Genomic DNA, 22623 nt, shown 5'->3' on the forward strand with positions numbered 1-22623 from the left:
ACATGGCCAGCTATGGCAAAGGCTGCTTAGTTTACTTCTCTCGGACACGCGCTTTAATGTTTGTTTACTTCTAAATAACGAACGGAATTAACGCGTCGCGAACCCACCGCACTACCGCGAACACCCGGCTACTTCATTGATAAGTATGTATATTGATCTCAATAGATTAATCATTTTTAAACGACATTGACTTTTTATTGCAATGACATGATCTGTCATGTTTTATGCGTGTCTTCTTTAAATCATTTCGAATTGGATCGTATTCTGTTTGTTGTGGTAATATTGACACGTGAAGTGTCCAAATTAGTACGCACTGGCTGAGTCATTGGACATTAAGTACGTACTAAAACTTGACCAGGCAGCGCTGGATAACAGACTTGACATGAGTAACTTACTTATTAAAGTGAATGTGCCTGCTTCAGGGGTGTAAAGTATTAACTTCATTAGTTTAATACAAATGTATAGTTTGTACCTTTTTCAAATATTGAATACTGTAATTTTACATTTTAAAGCAAATAAGCTTTATTTGATTTTAGATAATTGTCAAATCTAGTAAACATGTATTTTCGTCTTACTACGATAATTTCACAAAGGTAAAAATAAAGTATACTTGAATTTACTAAAAATATACTTGAATACAAGAAAGTCAATTTAAGAACATTATTTTTTTATAAAAGTGTAAAATTTACACACTATAAATGTACTTATTAAAATTATAGTACTTCTTTAGTACTTAAAAAGTACACTAAATTTAACAGTATTACTTTTTACAGTAATAGATTTTAAGTGTAGGCGTATTGACATAAATGGTGTCTCAAATTAGCACTACTGAGTACACTTAGGAAGTACTAAAGATTAAAGTTTTTTATACAAAATTAGTGCCTGAAAATAGAATACTATTTAAGTATACTTCAAGTGTATTTTAGTGTACTTTCCCACCTGGCTTTACCTGCTAGACCGGTCAAATTTAGTAAAAAATGTATTTTCATCTTAATAAAATAATTTTACTCTTATTGTTACTTAAAACTCAGAAAACAGTTAATGAAACACATTTCTGTGATACGATGATTTACAACTATAACCATTGCTGAAGGTTAAAAAAACTGATTTGAATGTGACTTAAATTTAGTAAAAATAGCTAAAAAAGATGACAGTACATCTAAAGTTTAATAATTTAACATTTGGTGTGTCCTAAAGCATTTGTCAGGACAGATAGCTTTCCAAATATGTGCATTATAGTTTCAGTTTTATTTATAGTAAAATGTTTACATTTTTAATAAGTGCAAATTAATAACAAGAATGTATTTAGCTTGGCAGTTTAACATTTGAGTTCATTTTGATCCAAAACTTGTACTTCATTATAATTTCTATGTACTTTTTACACCCCTGGCTGGTTTCAGATCAATACATTATTTACCACCATGATCGGTTCTCCAGATTTGTTGGCCTTTACAAAAGAGCCAGATTTCAGGGAAGTAAGCACAAACCCATTAGCACTTCCTGAGGAACTGTCTGTTCCCACTTATGCTGTTGACACCACACCATGGTCTAAGATATCCACTGCGAAATTCAAAAAAGATTTTATCCTGTTATCCGAGTTTTCTGAGCAAGTCGGCCCCCAGCCTTTGCTTACAGTTCCTCATGAAACCAAAGCTTGTGGGACGTTTGACCTTAACCACTTCTCGCTCCGAATCATGTCGGTGGACTATCAGACCTCCCTTACCGGCTCAGGGAACATGTCCACTAAACTGAACTTTGTGGAGGACTCCAAAGTAGTTTTAGGGGATTCCAAGGAAGGAGTGTTTGCATACGTCCAGCACTTTACCCTGTATGACCTGGAGGCTCGAGGGTTTGTGCGTCCTTTCTGCCTCGCCTACGTGTCGTCCGGTGAGAATAAAATCATACAGCAATTTCAGCAGCTTTCTGCGGAGTTCTCCAAAGTTTCAGAATGCCTGAAAACTGGGAATAGGAAGAACTTTGCGAAGGAACTTGAAGGCAAACTAAGAGATTTAGAGTATACGAGAGCTGTTTTATTTCAAGAGATGGAGAGAGAGAACGTAAATAACTCATCTGTTAAATACACCAATGAAAGGGAATGGACATTAAAAGGTGTACCTATAGAGAGAGATACAGAGGATGAGAAACTTAAAGAAAATTTACTGTTACACAAAAGTGAAGTGAAAGTAAAAGCGGAAGATGGATGTGGACATTTAAAAGAGAAAGTAGGGACACAAAATTGTACATCAAAGTATGAAAGTGAGAACACCTCAAATAACAGGTCTGTTATGCCCATCAATATTGAAGTGTTAGAGATAACAGGCGACAATGAGAGAGTGGACAAGCAGAAGAAAGGTGCCTCAATGCCACCAACTAAAACAAACGAGTTGGTCAGTGTGGAGAAATGTATTCAGGAACATAAAAGCCTTCTGAAACAAGTCATCTACTATCCCACAAGGAAGCTCAGAAACTCTGAGTTCTCACCTTATGAACCAGATGACCTTCCTCAGTCTCTGGAGCCTGACCTTGACGATACTAGACTGCATGGTCAGCTTACCAGGCCAGTACCAGAATGCAGTGTCTTTCACATGAACACACCCCTGCATTCTCCAAAGCTGATTAACACCACTGTATGTAGGCAATTTGACAGGCGCTTGAAAACTCTTGAGGAGTTGTGTGACGAGTACTTCCACCAACAGGCACTACAGCAATTGCACTCCATTGAACGGACATTCAGGGGAGATGGCAGCCACATCTACGCAAACCAACTTTGCCAAAACCTACTCCCCAAGCTCAAATCCACAAACTTTTTGTTTGAGGACACTTACTTGGAAGAGACTGACAATCTTTCATCAATCCGTCAAGCATCTTTTCTTCCAGCACCCACAATACTTAGTGAACCGGTGAGTCTTGAGTCATATACTTCCTGTGTTGAAATGGTCCCAATCAAACTGGAGCTGGGAGTTGTTACTTTATCAAGTACCTTAAATAGTCCTTTAAATGATAACCTACCCCTGTCACCTGAAGGGTCCACAGTACAGACTGAAATTGAAGATAAGGGAGGCACCAGCGTTTTGGCAGCAGATTGTGATAATTCCCAGGATGCAGAATATGTTGCGGGTGTAATGAAGACCAGCATTAGTAGTGGAGACAGTATTGAAGTCTTAGGAACAGAAAAGTCCTTCAGATCACAAGGTTCAAGTATACTCAACAATACACCACTGCCAAAATCTCTACCTATCTGTACCACAGCAGCAACGGAGGGTCTAAAGCAGGGCAGGGTACCCACAAGGCGGACAATCAGTGGAGACAGCATTGAGATACTTAGTACAACAGACTCTATTCTACCAGAAGACCTGCATGCTTTATATTCATGTGTTATTGATGAGGAAAGTCCAGAGCAAGACACAGATGAGACAGACATGTCTCAAAACCAAAAGGACAAGCAAGTCGACTGCGTTTCCGTTGTTGGAAATGCAATACCTGGAATTTTTGTTAATGAGCCACATGGTTGTCCTCTTGTTACTCTAACTCCGCCAGACCCGGCCATGATGTTTCCTTCTCAGGATGAGCGTCACGCATCATGTACCCCTCTTTCCTTATTGGAGGAGCCCTGTCGGACATTACGGGATGATTTATCAGACTGCTTTAGTTTTCGCAGCACCACTGCCTCAGATTGCACCTTCTCCACTTGTACTCAGGGAGATAAAAGAGACGGTGGGACAAAACAGAGATGCAGCAAAGTAGGACGGGCAGCATTAAAGTTCCTGCGACAATTTCCGTTTGCAGTACACGTAGTCTTTAGCCTTTTAAGCGGACGAACGCTGGTGGTGCTCGGCAGTGAGGAGGCTACAGTGAGACGACTTGTTACGGGATTGTCTGTCTACACCCCACATGCAGGACGATACAGGGACAGCGTTCAACCTTGGGTTTCAACGCCACTGCAGCTTACCGACCTGCTTAACTGGAAACTTGTTGGATATAACAGGTAACCGTTTACCAATGAGTAACACTTCCCTTTGCAGATTAATATGCTCTTGACAAACTGGTTATATTTGGGTAGGATGCAACTTAAAGAGTAGGGTTAAGTATCACTTGCATACAGCATTACCTTTTATTTTTATTTACCTTTCATTACTTTTTTTGTTGAAGGGCAAAAATGGGGAATTTACTTAGGACATGTAAAAACCCATAAACAGTAGGTCTGGACACTAGCTCTGTTTCCATTACCTTTCAAATTGCGCAAATTGTGAATTAAAAGTGCTGAATGGAAACAGCAATTTCGCATAAACTCCCAAATATGTAAGGTGGTGGTTGTTCAGGCCATTGTTTGAGTTCATGCAGCGCCGAAAGAACCGACAGGCGGATGCACCACGGTCAAGGCACCACGGGTACGATTCGAGAAATCATATGGAGAAGTCTAATTTTGACTCACTCTCGCTATACTTTGACCTCATCCGCCTGTCAGTTCAGACAAGCCTAACTGTGGATTCACACCAGCCGCGTTTGAGGCGTTAAATTCGCGTCTAGTTTGCCACTTGAACATTTTGAGTTTACTGGCTTTATTTGCATGTAAAATTCTAGTCATCGAGACATTCACACAGAAATTTGCGTCATGGGAGGGGCTTCCGCGTTTTCTAGCCAAAGCTCAAATTTTTCAACTCGCGCGTTTCCAGCGGCAACGCTCAATTCGCGCAATTTACGCAAACTAGAAGTGCAAATAAGGCAGAATTGTCTATCGCGCCACGGTAGATGCCTCATCCGCGCGTTTCTCGCAGCAACGCTCAATTCGCGCCATTTGCGCAAACTAGACGTGCAATTGAGGCGGAATCGTGTCTATCACTCCAGACACGCATCAATGTGTCTTCACATTGACTTAACATTGAAATCACTCGAGCCTCTACCGCGGCTGGTGTGAATGCAGCCTAATATTTCCACATTTAGGCCACCTGATGTGCGTAAAAGTTACATGATTATTCTTTAAACATGGCGCAGTATATTTGGAGGACAAGACAAAACAATCGCACAACATCAAAATACTGCAAAAGCAATTCAGGAGTTGACTCCTCTGTATGCCTTCGAGTCGCTCTTGCGATATTTTGATGTCATCCGCATGACGGTCTGCGCAGAACCGTATGAAGTCAAATACACACGTAGCCATGAACTATGAAACTGTTCAACCCGGCGCTCAGGTAGAATATTTGTGTGATAGGTGCTCTTGGGGTAGGGAAAAATCCAAGGACAAAAAACACAAGTCCCAGGCACTCAATCAAAAAATACCAAAAGGAGAAGGAATAAATAAAAAGCCTTTATTAAGTGTGGCTTACATTCTATAAAATCCAAACGCCAACATGTTTCGACCAGCAAGTGGTCTTGCCTTGAAGAAGTTTAGTAGCATAACATTGGTTAATGGAACGTTTTTTGACATTTATGAAATAATGCTAAAGTTTTACGCAAATCTAATTTACCGTGTTAAAATGGCAAAAATTGTAAAATATTAATGGATAGGTTGCTTATTTTTTTGCACAATATAGATGGTCAGCAAGATTATTTAAATATATATATATTCTTACTAAAATGTGTTGATTTTCTTTCTAGGACGTGCTGTGTCACTCCAGGTTTGCCTCACTTTCTGGGCCATTATAGCAGATACATCAGCGTTCTAGATGTGGATCAAAAGACACTGCGATGTCCAACATATAGTGGTACTCTTATCAATCAGCTGGTGGATCCAAGGAGCCACATTATACGAGGGATCACCTATTTCTTGTTTGTTCACAGTGTGCTAGGCAAGCTGGTTGCCAAAGCGTTTCTCTCAACATTTTCGCATGATATTCACATTTCCAGTATGCCTGGTAAGAGTACACAGACAGTGTGTGGTCATGACGAATTTCACAGAGATGATAAAAAAATCCTCCACTATTTATCGGAGCTCATCAAACTGGATTTTACACAAGCTCCACCCAATGTCCTCCGATTTAGCTACACAACCAACTCAGTATTCAAACTCTAAAAAATACTCAGTCTGGTTTGATTTCTTGCAAACACATTTTGATAGTAAAGTCTGTGCATTTTTTTGCATGCAAAATATTTCCTATAACTTATAATACTCTTGCCAGTTTATGTTGTGAGCCATTTGGTATCTATACCAAACCAATACTGAATACCTATGTATTAATAAAAACAGTTTTTGTGATGTTTTCATTCTTGAAATGTTTAATTATTGATCTTTAGAGATTTGTATGTTGTCCTGCTGAATGTAATTATTCATATTTAAAACACATTTAACACAGCAATGAAAGTGCAGGTAACATAAGAAAACAACCTTAAACATTTTTTAAACAACCACTACTAAGGCTTGTGACCTTTGACAACATCTCTGAAAAAACTTAATGCATTTTTTTCTTGAAAATCTCAAACACTATAATAAAGTCTTTAATTTTTACAGTATTGGAAATTCTAAGACTGAAAAAACTACACAATTATATTAGGAATATTAACCTTGAGAAAAAAGGTCACCTGTTGAAAACGATGGAAAAAAACATCGATTTGGGCCAAATATAATCCCTAGAAAAACACAACAGTAAACATTTATACGGATTTATATGGTTAGGATGTGGGCACATGGCTGATGTGTTGAAGTTGTTGCAGAATCTGAAGTTTTTCATTATTAAGATTAGCTACCTGAAAGACAAAAACAACAAAGCAGGATTACAGATTGAAACAGATACCAAATAAACAGTAAAACCTTAAAGGTGACATAGAATGATTGAACGGGGTATTTATCCTTGTTCTGTGATGTGACATGTAGACAAACATTTTTTTGTTTGGGTCTGTAATGCCTTAGAAGCTTCCTAAAAACCTCTCTCAGATAGCTCTATTAGGGTGAGAGATTTTAAACAAGTGGTTTTGCACCTATTTGGCTCCCCCTACTGGATTAACTTGCAATCTCATTACTGATTGGCTGACTTTGCTGCCACTCAAAAAATGTAGCCAATTATTTTAAAGTGGAGGGGCAGTTAGATGCTTGTGATGTCATAAGCATCAGTTTTTCAGATTGGGCCGTTTTCTGGCTGACATTTCTAAAAGAGGAATTTCTATGAGACTGAGATGTTTAGCATGTCTAGAACTTTTTGTATGTTTGTGAATGCGGGTAGACTACCATAATTCAACAAAGACAAGGTAAAAAAGGTTTATCATTCTCTGTCCCCTTTAAAAGGGACACTCCACTTTTTTTTGAAAATATGTTCATTTTCCAGCTCCCCTAGGGTTAAAGGAACAGTATGTAGGATTGTGGCCAAAACTGGTACTGCAATCACACAGCTGGTGGCCAATACACAAAATGACAACATAAACATCCGTTGAGGGCTGCAACTCCACTTTTTAAATGACAATATCCTGGCCGGACCACTGTTGTCAGTGATATAAGTATTTGAAATGAAAATGATTTCTTAATGTCTAGTGACATATCAGAGCCATTTTATGATTCATTGATATACATTTCTTACATACTGTTCCTTTAAATATTAGATTTTTACCTCTTTGAAATCCATTCAGTTGATCTCCGGTTCTGGCGTTAGCACTTTTAGCATAGCTTAGCATAATCCATTGAATCTGATTAAACCATTAGCATCGCACAAAAAAAATAACCAAAGAGTTTCGCTTTTTTTCCTATTTAAAACTTGACCCTTCTGTAGAAACATTGTGTACTAAGACCAACAGAAAATTAAAAGTTGCTATTTTTAGGCAGATATGTCTAGGAACTATACTTTCATTCTGGCGTAATAATCAACGACTTTGCTGCTGTAACATGACTGCAGGAGGCGCAATGATACTATGCACTACCTGAAAATAGTCCCCTTGGCATTTTTCAATAGCAGGGGACTATTTTTGGACAGTGCGTAATATCATTGCGCCTCCTGCAGCCATGTTTCGGCAGCAAAGCCCTTGATCATTGCACCAGAATGTGAATATAGTTCCTATCGGCCTAGAGAATCGCGGCTTTGGGTTTTCTGTCGGTTTTAGTGCACGATTTAACTACAGAAGAGTCAAGTTTTAAATAAAAATATCTAAACTCTCTGGTTGATTTTTTGCGTGATGCTAATGGTCTAATCAGATTCAATGAATTATGCTAAGCTATACTAAAACTGGTAGCACCAGACCCGGAGATCGGCTGAATGGATTCCAAAACGGTAAAAATATAACTCTAGGGGAGCTGGAAAATTAGTATGTTTTTTAAAAAAGTGAAGTGTCCCTTTAAGCGTCATGGGATCCATTATGAATGAATATGACACAATTTCAAATCTTTTCAATATTATTAATGAAGTGGTGTGAGGTAAACTTAATATTGAGATTACATCAAAACATAAATAAGTTAAAGATACTCTTACACTACATTCAAGATGCAGTCTGAAGCTTGTCTGCCAGGGGTAGCGGACTCTAAAATGATAGACAAATAAAACTGAATTGAATTTTATGGTACATTTGTTCAGTGGATTCAAAATGTTTTCAGATTTATCTATATTATCTAAATTACGTACATATTCAATACTCAATCACAAATCATCTTATGATGGATAGAAATATCTACAGAACAGTGGTGGCTGGTGACTTCTTTTTTTGAAGCGCACAATGCGAAGTTCTCACAACATGTATGTAGCTTATCATGTGTGTGGTTCGTCATTTCAAAATATGTGTTTTGCCCTTTGAGAGATCGTGTGTGCATCCCGTGTCATGCCAAAAAAAGTGCCTGCTGCCTTAAACTTGAAAGGAGACGCTCGCGTGTGCCAGATACTTGCACAATCTCATGCTTAATCAGAGTTTACTGTTAAGGGAGTGTCTTGCGTGTATTTAGGGAACGTGAGGGTCTCTTTTATCATAAACTGTTTTGACGCGTGTGCAGCAGGCACTTATTTTGACAAAACACGTGATGCACACAGGATCTCTCCACACGCATGACACATATTTTGGAAAAGGGAACCACACACGTGACAATCCGAACACTTATTTTGAATTAGCGCATCCTTGGAAGTGCAGTCACGAGCCGCCACTGCTACAGAATGATGTAATGAGGAAAGCGTGAGTGATGTATCATGAATACACACCAGAGATGAACTGCGGTTACTTACTCATTCCAAACAGCAAGTAATTTCTGGATGGCATACGTGCTGCCGGTTAGGACCACATTGTTGTCCAGGAAGTAGAGGCAGAGAAAGTAGGAAATCAGTGAATGCTCCGCTTCACCCCATTTACTATGGTGAAAAATAAATGTAGAATCAAATTTAGCTCAATTGGTAAAGCATTTGGGTCCGATTCCCACAAAAACATAGCGATGGGTGCGTCTCAATCAGCTCTCTAGGTTGTGAATTATTATGTATACAGGTTTGTGCACTGGTAAGGACCCTGGCTCACTGAACATGGAGAAATGGGTGTTTTTCATCTTAACAGGTTAGACATCAGCATCGTGATTCAGGTAGTTTAATCAAGCATTGCAGATGTACTACTTGTTCAGAGTAATTTTTTTTGAATATACAACTTAGGATGTACTTCTGTTGATGTATAATGACAAATGTGTTCTGATGCGGTGATGGACAGACATCAAATCCGCGCAGAAGGTAGGGGTGTAAAGATTAATCGATTCGTATCGATGCATCGATTATACAGGCGCCGATTCGATGCATCGATGCGTCCGCAAGAGAATCGATTATTAATGTGTTTATTTTGCCGCCTGTCTGCTTGCCTGTCTATTTTCAGCATTCGCTCAGACATATGCGTACAACCAACTATTAAGCTGCGCGTGGGGCTCACTAACCTCATTGTTATCTTCTATGTCACACCGCTTCACACGCGTTATTTACGTTTCACAGTCTGTTGTTCACACACATTGCAAAGTCTTTTAAAGGCGATGGAACCGTCAGCGCAACACGCACTTTCTGTTTGAGCCTTTGTCTAGCCCACAGCTGGATGAATTGAGACGCAGCAAGTGACCCGCGCTGTCTCGATGAGTAGGAAGTTTTCATAAAAATAAGAACATTAAGCTCTCGTCTAGCGAATCCAATGCTCTAAATGGTCATTAAACATCTAAAATAATCCTTATCTGTAAGTTTCATGAGAAGTGTATACTGTCCCAAATCCATAATCTAAAGCAAAGATGCGTCTTCATTCACTTTCGGTTTCGTTTTTAAAGCATGCAGAAATGACAGAAAATACATTGCTCGATGTTAGAATAATTATTAAAAGATACAGTTTTTGACCTGATTGATGTTAAAAGAGTTATTAAGAGTGACTCAAAAGCAATCTTCCAGACGCTGTCGTCTGACGCGCATGCACACAAACGCGCGAGTGCGTGACCCTGATATAGACATTTAAAATTACAGTTTTAAAAATATCAAGAATTCACGCAGGTATGACATATAATCTGTTATATCTGAAGTGAATGTTTGGTTAACTGTTGAGGAAAAGTATCTGTTGTGTAACATATAGGCTATATTAAACCCTTGCATTAGTCTACATCTTAAAGTGGTCTGTCTTAATGTCAGATTTAAACAATAGAGGGGTTGCAAGTTTACAAACATTGCAGGGTGCGCGCACATCCAGGAGGCAGAAAGCCAGATTGGTGAGCTGATCCGCTACTGCAGCAACCTTAATTATTGAAGCGTTCTTTATTGTTTGTATATAAATAAGACTTTATTTTAGTTGGATCTGTTTTTCCGTCTTTATTTTTGCAGTGTTACTGTGATACATGTATGAATTATAATGTTATAATTTTAATGCTAGTAACGTAATAGTCGCATCTACTGGTATGTTAACATCAGGCACCCAGCACTGACTCTGTTGGTACTATTTTCCACGCAACAACTCCTTGCCATTTTGACTTACAGACACCGCTACTAGCATACAACACAATGCACTTCTCTTCTTTCTGCCTCTCGGTTGCGCGCGCAACCAGTTAGTGACGTCACCGTGCAACCCGTCTATACAAAAAACCATAAATTTAACACATAGTAATATTGTTTTTGCTTTGCGTGAACAGGTGTAGTTCTGTCATGTTTTGTCAGATTCCAACAAATCATGCATTGTTTTGAAGTTTTTTAATGTTAAATGTTTGTTAAATGTTAACTAATTTAAGAAAATTTGCTCATCCCAACTCAATTTGCAAGCACAGGTCACAAATGATGCAGCAGCAAACAGAAATGGAGAAAGAACAAGGTCTTCTAAAGGAAAATTAAATATAAAACTATGGCTGATGGTTCTGTTGAAAATGTAAACAGGCTGTTGTAAACATACATTTGCATATAGTATAAATATTTGTCCAAATCCATGTTGATTAGAGCATTAAAAACTTGAAAAATGTTAAATTAGGGTAAATTTAGAACAGATAAAATGTTTTAATCTTTTGACAGCCCTTAAAAATATCTAGAATTGAATCGGATCGAATCGGATCACGGGGAATTCAGAAGAATCGAAAAGAATCGAATCGTTGACCTAAGAAATCGGAATCGGATTGAATCGTCATGAAGGCGCAGATTTATACCCCTAGCAGAAGGCGGCACGAAGCACAACGCACGTACAGAAAGTTACTCCACAAATAACTGCAATTTTAGGTCTCAAACTGAGATGGCGATAGAGAGGCTAAAGTTACAATTATCAGCTTTGAAGCAAAACTCCAGCCAACGGCTGCGTCTGAAAACTCTAAATTGCAAGGCAGGAAGGGATCAAGGCATGTCCGAATCCAATGTTAGGTTTACTTCCTGACTCCTGAGATACCTCCATTGTCCTGTCCCACAATTCTATGCGTGTGTGCACATGGGGAATGTGATTGGTCGACCCTGGTCCAGTTCGAAAAAATAAAATGGAGGCCAAGAGAGCGGCTGGAGCACAAATTTAGTGTAAATAAATGTATATTTTCACTTTTTACACCTTTTAACTGCATTTCTAGTAAGAAATTTGTATTGTAGTTCTCAAATATGTGATTAGTTATCACAAAGGCGCTCTCTGTTTATATTTCAATCACGCTGCCTATGAAGTATGTCAGAAAGCGTTTCAGCTGCCTTCATGCCTCCGAAGTCAACCAGTCAGCTGCCTAAGTTTTCTGACGCAGCCAAAATCACCCCAATATTTACTCACCCTTAAAGGAACAGTATGTAGGATTGTGGCCAAAATTGGTATTGCAATCACAAAACTTGTGGCTAAAACTGGTACTGCAATCACACAGCTAGTGGCCAATACACAAAATGACAACATAAACATCAGTTGAGGGCTGCTTTTTAAATGACAATATCCTGGCCGGACCACTGTTGTCAGTGATATAAGTATTTGAAACGAAAATTATTTCTTAATGTCTAGTGACATATCAGGGCCATTTTATAATTAATTGATATACATTTCTTACATACTGTTCCTTTAAGCCAGGGGTCTCAAACTCAAACTGGCTTGGGGCCATTTCTGAGACTGACATTTCATCAGAGGGCCGCAGAGCTATTTTAACGTTCAAAAAAGTACAATATTTCTTTAAAATATTTTTTTATGTATAATAATACTTGAAAATATATAAACAGTGTTTTTTATTTTTTAATATACATTATTTTATAAAAGTAAGTAATTTTTTTAACCTTATTAGGCTTTGAATTATTAACTAAGGCCTATTAAAACTAACAAATTTAATTCCTATACATTTATAAACTATTATAAAAAATGTACCAACAGTAAGTGTTTCTGTTTTTATTTATTTTTGACTGTTTTCAGTCATAGTATTGACTTTATTATGTTCCTTTTTGTTATTCCACCGTTTTAATGAATTTGCTATTATATTTAGAAAAATATTAATAAGTGAAAGTGATCCTAAAACATTTGGATGGGTAGTCAATGTTACATAAGCTTGGACAGTAAAAATAAATAATACTGCTCTATGTATAAGCAAGCAAGATAATAATGTATTATACTTCATATATATTTCATATAGAAGTACTTGTATCCTCTGTAATTTCTCCTCATCTTTCCTCTTTTCCTAACCTGGGCACTTTGATGGGTCATTTTCTCATCCGTAGTTTAATATTAAACTGTTGCACTACATCTCACTGCGGTGTCTCCATTAGAAGCTGTGACTTGATGTGAACTACGGTAATAACCCCACAGCAGCTCTTCTCTGAGTAACAGAGTATCCACCCGGAAGTAACAAATCTTCTCTGGACAAACACTACAAAGTCGCGATCAGATGAACTGATCGCATTGTGACAATGATATGATTGACGCGAGAGGAATTAAAATCCGATCACGCATTCCGTTACCCTCGCCATCACGGAGCGCGCGCTCGTGGCTGCGTAGCAACGAATGACGCGACCCCACGCTGCGCAACCTCCGCTCCCAAGCAAGCACTTTGAAAAGTAAACAAACTTTAAGAAACGCCTCGACTCGTTTTAACTCGCGTTGTTAGACGCGACATGTGACCGGACCCTTAAACGTTTAAATAAAAAACGAATTTAAATAAAAATCTTTCTGCGGGCCAGATTACGTTATATTGTTGAAGGGTGACGCGGGCCGCAGAGAGGGGGAGGGCGGGCCACAAATGGCCCGCGGGCCGGGAGTTTGAGACCACTGCTTTAAGCAATCAAAGATACACACATCCATCACTTTTCAGAAGAACACATTTGAAGTTATTTATAGCCTGCAGTTGTCGTGTGTGCTTGTGTCAATGGCGCGTTTCATTTGTCTGGATTAACCCAGTTGCGAGTACAGAGTTTCTGTCAACTTAAATATCTTTAAATGTGCGTTTGTTCTTCACATGAAGCTATGGAGTGTATTAAAAGACTTTGATTATAGTGCATAAAACGTTTATGGTGTTTTATAATACTTTGTATCGGATCAGGACATCCCTAGTCCATTCCTGTCATTTTTTACATGTGGGCAGTGTGTGAGGACATACCTTTGGCATTGCTTTTGACACAGTTCATCCAAAACACTGCACATGACAAAGTGCAGCACCTCGGGTCTCACAAGAAGGCCACAAAACAACCAGCGAAGAGCCCAGCGGTTGAACTAAATGTAAAATAAAAAGGTTTTAATTACTAATAGCTGTATTTCTAAATATCTGGTCTACTGATATTAACACATTTTATACTAATACTTAAAGTTCAGACTAAACTTTGTGTAAAATTGAAGGTACGTAAAGAGAAAATAATCACCCTGAAAGCAAAGATGACGGCCAGGATAGGGGTGAGCTTTGAATGAAATATTCGGAGTACCAAAGCCTGAGTGGCCAGCATCAGCCTTGCCTGGTCAGGATATCCCTAAAAAGAAAACGGGGTTCCCACACCTTAGTTAACTTCAAATTCAAGGACCTTTCAAGGACTTTTCAGGTCCAATACCCTCAAATTCAAGGACCTTTCAAGGACTTTTCAGGTCCAATACCCTCAAATTCAAAGACTAAATGTGGGGACACATTTCAAGTGAGAGCAAGGTTGCATTCTTTTAAGATACATTGTTAAAGTTACCTTTTCGAGGGAACTTGCGCTGCGTCACTGCGGTGACACTTTGGGGACACCTCCAAAATATTGATGTGAAATATTTTATTTGCTCATTTTTAACACATGCAGACCTTCTGCAAGGCAAACCCATTTACTTTCGCTTTTAAAAGCCATGAACATGCTATTTGGTTGATATTTGTAAATATAATGTCATATATATTATTATTAAAAGACATATTTATATTTAACTTTTGTGTAATATTAAACTGTCCCTTTAAAAATGATTTGCAGCACCTGGGTGACCGTGTGTTATTAGTTTTGAACGGTTGTTATCTGGGAATAACAAATCATTCCAACGAGCCATGTAATAAAGATGGGTATCTAACATAGTGTCTTGACCAGCTTTATTAACCTGCCAATATTTGGCATTTAGAGATCCTTAAAGCGTAACTAAACCCCTGGTCAAAGCCTGACTCCACCCACTGGCAATATTTGAAAAATGCAAGCAAAGTGGGCAGATCCCTACGGAGATAGAGGGGACGAACTAAGCTCGTACCAAGTGTGTGGTGAGATCGTAACAAGGGCGTGGTGAGCTTGAACCTGCTTATGTCACGAGTCATTTTTTGGACCCAACATCCAATAGGAAAATTCAACTGCAGCAGCCACCGTTCAACTTGAAGAGGGCAGCACTTAGACGTGTTTACACCATACATTGCAGTATTGAAACACTTTATATCCAAATGTCAAAAAACTTACTAAAATCAATGAACAGCACTAATAAAGCATCATTTTTACAGATTATTAACTTTAAAAAGTTGGTTTAGGGTTTAGTTACTCTTTAACGTCAGCCAATGACTACCCAGATAGCCACTGGATGCTGTAACGGAACAGGACCGCAACCGCAAAAGGATAGAGCCGGTCTCGTTCCGGAGTCCAAACGCACATCGGGCCGAAGCCGTTTCTAGTCTGTTTTTCGGGGTTGTTGCGGACAGAGGTGTAAAATGTGCCATGAGTAAAAGTCCTCTCCAGTATTTTGTTCCAATCACCTGGATTTGCTAATTAGCACAGTTTTTCAGCAGGAGGTGACCTCTTGCCTCGTTGGTGTTTTAAGCCAGTGGTTTTCAAACTGGGGGCCGGGGCCCACAGGGGGGCCGTAAGATGGTGCCGGGGGGCCCAAGTTTTATTACATTTTATGAAATACATTAATTTATCATGAATTCTGTGTAATTAAACCTAAAAAAATAGGCTACTAACCAAAAGCACTACTTTTTTGTATAATTTAATGTTTTTTTTTTAAAATGATGAGTTTTAGAACGGTTTGTCACAATTTTTTTTGGGGGGGGCCGCGAAGGAATGCACTGTACACAAAGGGGGCCGAACTCTGAAAAAGTTTGGGAACCACTGTTTTAAGCCCTCAACGAAGCCTTCAAGGCAGTGCTGCCTGGAAGGCACTCCCCGTGCCCCGAGCGTTTCAGCCAATCACAGCACTGGCGCTAGATATCGAGCCTTCCGCCAGCTTCTGGCAGTTCGAGCTCACCGTTGGTCAGGTGAGTGGCGCAAATATGGTAAGATAGGAATGTGACTGTTTTTGAATTCAGCTCGAAATGTTTCGAGTGTTTAAGTGACGTGTTTCTGCGTTTTCACGTGTACGTATCACGACTTTCTTTTTTGTGCCAGTTTCACGTATTGGTTACTCAATTTTCTTTCTTATTATCTTACAATTGTCGCTTGGGATTAGAACAACTTTCTGTTACATAAAATGACATCCTCACCCTAACTCAACTCTAACCCCAAGCGAAAACGGTTTAAAATTCTGACAAATAAACATATAACCAATGCTTAAAATGACGTCCGCATTATGCCAAACCCAATTTTATCCTCATGCGAAAACAGTTTAAAAATCAGACGAAACCCACAAATCTAACCCCAATCCCATGCAACAATGGCTTGAAATAAGGAAAAAAATTGAGTAACCAATACTGAAATTGGCACGAAAAAGAAAGTGGCGCCACAGACATGTGAAAATGCAGAAACGTGACTTAAACGCTCAATACATTTCGAGCTGAATTCAAAAACAGTCACATTCCTATCTTACCATATTTGCGCTACTCACCTGACCAACGGTAGGGTTGCCGCGGTGACGTAATTTTCCCACCGGTTAATCAGCGCGTCACAAACACGGTGATACCGGTGTCACCGTGTGGGAGGGGCTTATAAATGCGCATGCAGACGTGCACATTTTACTTTCACTTTTGAATTACGCAACTGTTTAAATGCAGTGCTTGCGTACGCTACGTTAAATTGCGTATGAATTTGCGTGCAATGCGAGTCCAACAGCTGATTTAATTAAGTGCTTGAGTCAATGTGCGCAGGTAATTCTCAAAGAACCAGCCAGTCCCAAGCAGAGCAACCGGCTACTTCTCCAAGCGCTGCTACTTCTCCAAGCGCTGCTTGAATGATGGGTTTATTATTTTTCTTGATGATAAACACAACAACAAAATGATCTCGCTTATATTAAACATCATATATTTATATTATTAAAAAAAACGAGTAAGCACGCGGCTTCTGCCTTCGTCTGGTCAGTCAGCTTGCCTCGCAAACTCTGACAGGAATAAATGAAATCTGACACCTGCTGCTTTGTGACGTGAAACGCGTTCAGCTCCGCTTAATTCAGGCACCAGACACATTCAGTTTGCTCTCTCTAACGAAATGATTAAATTACACGAAAATATCAAAACGACGGTGAAAGACGGTGTCGCGGTGGGCAAGTGATCTAACCGGTGAGAGGCTGAAGCACCGGTTATCACCGTTTCACCGACTATCGCGGCAAGCCTAACCAACGGCGAGCTCGAACCGCCAGAAGCCGGCGGAAGGCCCGACATCCAGCACCAGCGCTGTCCTGAAGGCCTCGTTGAGGGCTTAAAACACCAACGAGCCAGGAGGTCACCTCCTGCTGAAAAACTGGACTAATTAGCAAATCCAGGTGATTGGAACAAAATACTGGAAAGGACTTTTACTCATGGCACATGGATTTTACACCTCTGGTTGCAGATATGTGCCAGCGCCGATCCAGGACCGTCAGTATCAGCTCAGATTCGTATTACAGATCTGGACCAAATCAGTGTCAGACACAACTAACGTCTTTCGGTTACCTATGGGAAAAGTGATCTGGGCCAGATCTGTAAAATTATATAAATACTAAACTGATGGCAGTTATATGTTTAAGCTTAAACCTCTATCTGGCACGGATCTGGATCAAAATCAGAAAACGTCTCTAAGATAGAAACGGAGGCCAGGGCCTTAAAATGGATCCGGGCCAAATGTAATTGCTATCTGGGTAGTGGCCTATTAACAGAAGTTACCGTTATAGTTCTTTCTGTGAATGGGCCTTTAGACAAAAAACAAACCCAGTTAAACTCACATTCTCAAATGCTTTGGGAATCTGTAATCGGGAAGTGGACGACAGCTCTTCCAGAATTGCACTGGAAAGGCTTCTTGTCACCTGAAGGGAAACACATAAACAGATCCGCATTAAAATATTGTTTGAGCCTCTACATACACAACACAAAGCCCTTCACACAAACACACTTACCATTTGAAAGCTGAGATCAGGCTCCGCATAGAAAGCAGCGACGACGAGTCCATCCGGACTAATGTGACTGGAACTGATTACACTGAGTAAATACATCCAGCTCTCCGACTATAACAAACAGACAGAGCCCTCATAACACACAAAACACCAGAAAAGTTGTGGCTCTCAATTTCTAATCATTGTGTATTACTAGTTGTGTATTTAAAAAAAAAAGTAAGAATAATTTATTTGAAAACCATTAATTTTACCTACATCTGCAAAAACAGCAGTGTTACAGTCCAAAACTCTCAAAGCAAACTTCAGTACCTCCATCAACTTCAGCAAATTTGATCCTTTGGTGAAAGCAGAAAACATTAATATACAATAAACATAACCTTAGTTCAGCAGCACCTGAATGTTACACAAAACAACAACTACATGACGTGATCTTAGTAATCGGAAAATTTGGATCTGCAGTTACTGTTTGGATCAATAGTCCATTGAAGTATGGTTTGTAAGTAGAGCACTTTGTTGGGGGCTTGAAAGTCATGGAAAATGTTGACGTCTTTCTTTGTTCAGTTGAGAAGAAATTATGTTTTTGAGGAAAACATTCCAGGATTTTTCTCATTTTAATGGACCCCAACTCTTAAGAGTCCCCATGCAGTTTAAAATTGCAGTTTCAAAGAACTATAAACGATCCCAAACGAGGCACAAGGGTCCCATCTAGCGAAACGACTGTCATTTTTGGCAAGAAAAACAAAAAATATGCACTTCCAAACCACAACTTCTCGTCCATCTCCGGTCCTGTGACGTGCCAGCGCGACCTTACGTTATTGCGTAATGACATGGAAAGGTCACGTGTTACATATATGAAACGCACATTTGCGGACCCTTTTAAACAATAAACTGACACAAAGACATTAATTAGTATCATTCGACATACAACAACGTCCGAATGGTCCTCTTTCTCTAAACTTGTAAACATTTGGGCGTAGTTTCGATACGTCATCCGTGACCTCTCGACGTGATGATGTATTACGTGAGGTCAGCTGGCGCATCACACGACCGAGGAAGACGAGAAATTGTAGTTTAAAAGTGTTTTTTTTCTTGCCAAAAATGACAATCGTTTCGCTAGATAAGACCCTTATGCCTCGTTTGAGATTGTTTTTAGTCCTTTGAAACTGCAATTTTAAAGCACATTCAAACTGTTAAGTGTTGGGGTCCATTAACAGGGTTTATACAGAAATCCTTGAGTTAAATTTACTACTTTTTACTACCTTTTTTACTACCTTCAGAATATTTTTTAAAACCATCACGACACTGAATTGCAAGTGTTAATCAGCGACCTTTCTATTATTTACACAGATTTTGACATATATAACATACAAAAAAGAATTAAAGTGAAAAAAATTCTTTTGACTGAAATATTTTTCAGGCCAAGTCATATTCCTTTACCTAACACTTTATGTAGGCGAGACCAATAGCATTTTAAGGGGCGATTTTTTTGCCATAAATTCCATTTTGACGTCTCATGTGGCATATAGCTAGCTGTAGTTTGCAGGGCATTTCAGATTAAGGCGAAACAGCTAAATAACTCACTATACTGTATAAAAAGAAAACATGAATATCACCACCTTTAATGAATCTTTTATTAATTATTTATTAATTGTAAATGTATTTATTTTAGCATTTACTAATAATTTTTTAATCAAAGTTGAAACTGTTAACATTAGTGAATGCACCATGAACCACCGTCAATTACTGTAATGACATAAACAAGAATTAATTAATGATTATATACTCTATATTTTTCATTGTTTGTTTATGTTATATAATGCATTTACTAATGTGAACAAATACAACTTTTTCATATCATATTATTCAGTACACATAAACGAATGATCCAGGGTCTGTTCTGTTCACACAACATTTTACAGTCACAGCTCTAATACAGTAAGGTTATGTGTATGAATATAAACCCTGAACGAGTAACTCGAGTCAAAGTCGTGTAGAATTCGCACAGGATGCCTGTAACCATAGTGACAGTTGTAAATTGAATGACTGTACCTTTATCAACAAAATATTATGTTACAATAGAGGCAGCGCTGATGTGCTAGTTTGTGCGCAATGTTTCTGCTGTTTACTTTCTCTTAAGACCTAAATGGTCGTGTTTATATGAGGATATTTGCAAAGACGGGATTTTTGAGGCATATGTGTTATTTAAGGCCAATAAAGCGGCAAAAATACGTACAACACATGCTCAATGAGAAACGAATGCGCGGCTAGCGTGCTCCTCTGACACAGAAACAGCGGACGCACTGTTGTTTGTGTTTGAATGGCTTAACTTCTTCCACCCTGAAGCTATTTTGGGGATTTTCGCCTGGATTTGGCCTACCCAATTTCAAAAGCTTCCCATACCCACATGCAGAGGTTTACATACAAATGTTTGGTATCATTTTACAGGAAACCCTTTGAAATTACATAAAACACTGTTGAAAGTGCTAAACATGGTTGTATGTGATGTCAGTCCTCTAATAAACACAAAAATAAATAGGCGCTTTTTGATGTTTTTTTTCTAAAGCTTTTATTTAAAAGTGTATAACTCTGGCCCTGAGTGCCTCAGCTCCCTGCAGACAGTTTTGTTTGATTCCAGCAATTGCCAGCTTACAGAGGAAAAAATATTTTTTTCTCTATCATAATCTATGCAAAAGTTATTTTACTCCAACTGATGGGAGGAATAATACCCTTTTTGTATACAATTTCTGCCTAAAAACATTTGAAGTGCTCCCATAAGCACATACAGTGGAATAAATGCAATTGCTTTATATCATTTTAAAGAAAACCCTTTGAAGTTACATAAAAAGCTGCTGTTTGTGACAAATAGTGTTATTTATGTTGTTTTTCATATGATGAAACACCAAATTTTATTTTTATATGTTGTAAATACTGCCTCTGATAGTTTATAACTCTGGTTCTGGGTGCTCTAGCAGAGTGCAGACAGTTCTGGTTGTTACCAGCAGCAGACAGTAAACACCCAAAAAAAGAATGATCTCTTTAGCATGTCGCATTCAAAAGTTATTTTCATTTTACTGAAGTGTCCGAAAATACATTTTTCATATAAATATTAATTTTTTGTTTTGCACATATAATAAATAACAAGGGATTATTCATGCACACAACCTAAGAAAATGCTGTGAATGGACTCATTTTTTAGAGTAGGACCTAAGAGAAAAGATGGTGTATCATTTGTGGCTATATGTGCAATCTGAGGCAGTCCACACTCAATTTTCCCATATGTTTACAAAAGACGAGTTTTTACCTTATTATTCATTCAACTATTGTTGGATATGTGTTGATAATAGAACAAAACTAACGCTGTAGCCATATTCCTGAGAATGAGAGCTTTCATTTGATATAAGACTTGCCCATGTTTGTCATACTTGAAAAATATGAAATATGTGAATATTAAATCATATAAAAAATTGTGGGGGGGGGTGATAGTGTAAATTAAGTGTAAATAACTTTCTTACAGTATAAGATTTCTCAAAGTGATGCATATCTGGAGAAAGTAGAGAGTCTAAGCTTTCAAACAGTATCTCATATGTGTTACTGGGGTCCATGATGGACCATTAAAGATTAAAAGAATATTTTATTTGACTCAAAATACGAAATTTTGTACCCGGGACTGGGTCCTCAGGGTTTAAGAGGTTAAAATCACTCGTTTTTAAACTGCTGTGCTTAAATATATGTACAAATGTTACGTTTTTGTGACAACACGCAAATGCAACTGCAAGAACCGACAGGTGGATGACATCAAAGTCGCGCGAGAGCATTTCGGAAGCAGTCTCCTCATATGATTCCTCGTCAATCGCTCTCAAGGGATTTGGATGTCATCTGCCTTTTGGTTGTTGTGGCGCCACATGAAGTTTACCCACGAGTTAAACAAACCCGTTGTACCAGCCACTGGCTATATCAGCATAGCATTAAAAAGCGTGCCGCGGATGATCAGTAACGTGAGAAATCATTTACCCCCAAAATACAGGACCCCTTACGTTAGTCATACTGTGCAAAGACACGCAATTACCTGTTTGGTTTTCTTAGCCCACGAACTGAAAGGCTTGCCAATCTTCATCATTTCGCTAAGCCTTTTACACCTTTATCGATCTTCAAAACATCGGAGCCTTCCTGCATTATAAGTTTGACCATGCTAGCTGAAATAAACTTTTAACTCAGCTTAACGTGATACAGTCAAAAACCCGGAGTGGATCCGGTCCGTAGTGATTACAGAACGCTTACTGCCGAGAGAGGAACGTGATTTGGCTCCACTCCAGGCTTTGATCACATCCCAGAGACGAAAGATCTTTGATTATTTGCCCAGATATGCGGGTGATTTGAACTAATTTCCAGGCATCATAACATTACAAAAGGCAATCGAAAATTTACTACCTCGTCAGATGACGCTTACTACTTTTTACTACTTTTTACTGGCCTTAATTTGGCATAATTTAATTTACTACCTTTTACTACCTTTTACAACCCCGCGGAAACCCTGATTAAAGTCCATTAAAATGAGAAAAATCCTGGAATGTTTTC

At 38.7% G+C, this 22623-nt stretch overlaps 3 protein-coding genes across 7 annotated transcripts in view; 2 read left to right on the forward strand and 1 right to left on the reverse strand.

Moving 5' to 3' along the window:
* smcr8b (Smith-Magenis syndrome chromosome region, candidate 8b) lies at nt 1-6201 on the forward strand. 2 transcript variants are annotated; one of them, XM_055205987.2, is made up of 3 exons: nt 1-143; nt 1401-3985; nt 5596-6201. In XM_055205987.2, the coding sequence occupies exons 2-3, from the start codon at nt 1422-1424 to the stop codon at nt 6008-6010; spliced, it is 2979 nt and encodes a 992-aa protein (XP_055061962.2). In that variant the 5' UTR covers nt 1-143; nt 1401-1421; the 3' UTR covers nt 6011-6201. The 2 variants fall into 2 exon arrangements, with proteins under 2 accessions (XP_055061962.2, XP_055061961.2); XM_055205986.2 differs by having other exon boundaries at nt 22-3985.
* slc29a4b (asolute carrier family 29 member 4b) overlaps nt 1-22623 on the forward strand; it is a 74022-nt gene that overhangs the window by 7916 nt on the left and 43483 nt on the right. The gene's annotated exons all lie outside the window — the stretch shown is intronic.
* Nucleotides 6043-22623, reverse strand: part of LOC129444953 (uncharacterized) — a 27176-nt gene continuing 10595 nt past the window's right edge. For 2 of the 4 annotated variants that reach the window (XM_055205989.2, XM_055205988.2), the window contains exons 14-21: nt 18304-18383; nt 18052-18159; nt 17881-17961; nt 14178-14282; nt 13919-14031; nt 9126-9248; nt 8388-8436; nt 6043-6681 (exon numbers count right to left, since the gene is read on the reverse strand). In XM_055205989.2, coding sequence (XP_055061964.2) covers nt 6607-6681; nt 8388-8436; nt 9126-9248; nt 13919-14031; nt 14178-14282; nt 17881-17961; nt 18052-18159; nt 18304-18383 — 734 coding nt within the window. In that variant the 3' untranslated portion in view covers nt 6043-6606. The remainder of the gene's footprint in view (nt 6682-8387; nt 8437-9125; nt 9249-13918; nt 14032-14177; nt 14283-17880; nt 17962-18051; nt 18160-18303; nt 18384-22623) is intronic. The other 2 variants (XM_073866185.1, XM_055205990.2) reach the window with 2 other exon arrangements.

This window comes from Misgurnus anguillicaudatus, chromosome 3 (genome assembly GCF_027580225.2).
Source record: "Misgurnus anguillicaudatus chromosome 3, ASM2758022v2, whole genome shotgun sequence".
NCBI classification, from domain to species: domain Eukaryota; kingdom Metazoa; phylum Chordata; class Actinopteri; order Cypriniformes; family Cobitidae; genus Misgurnus; species Misgurnus anguillicaudatus.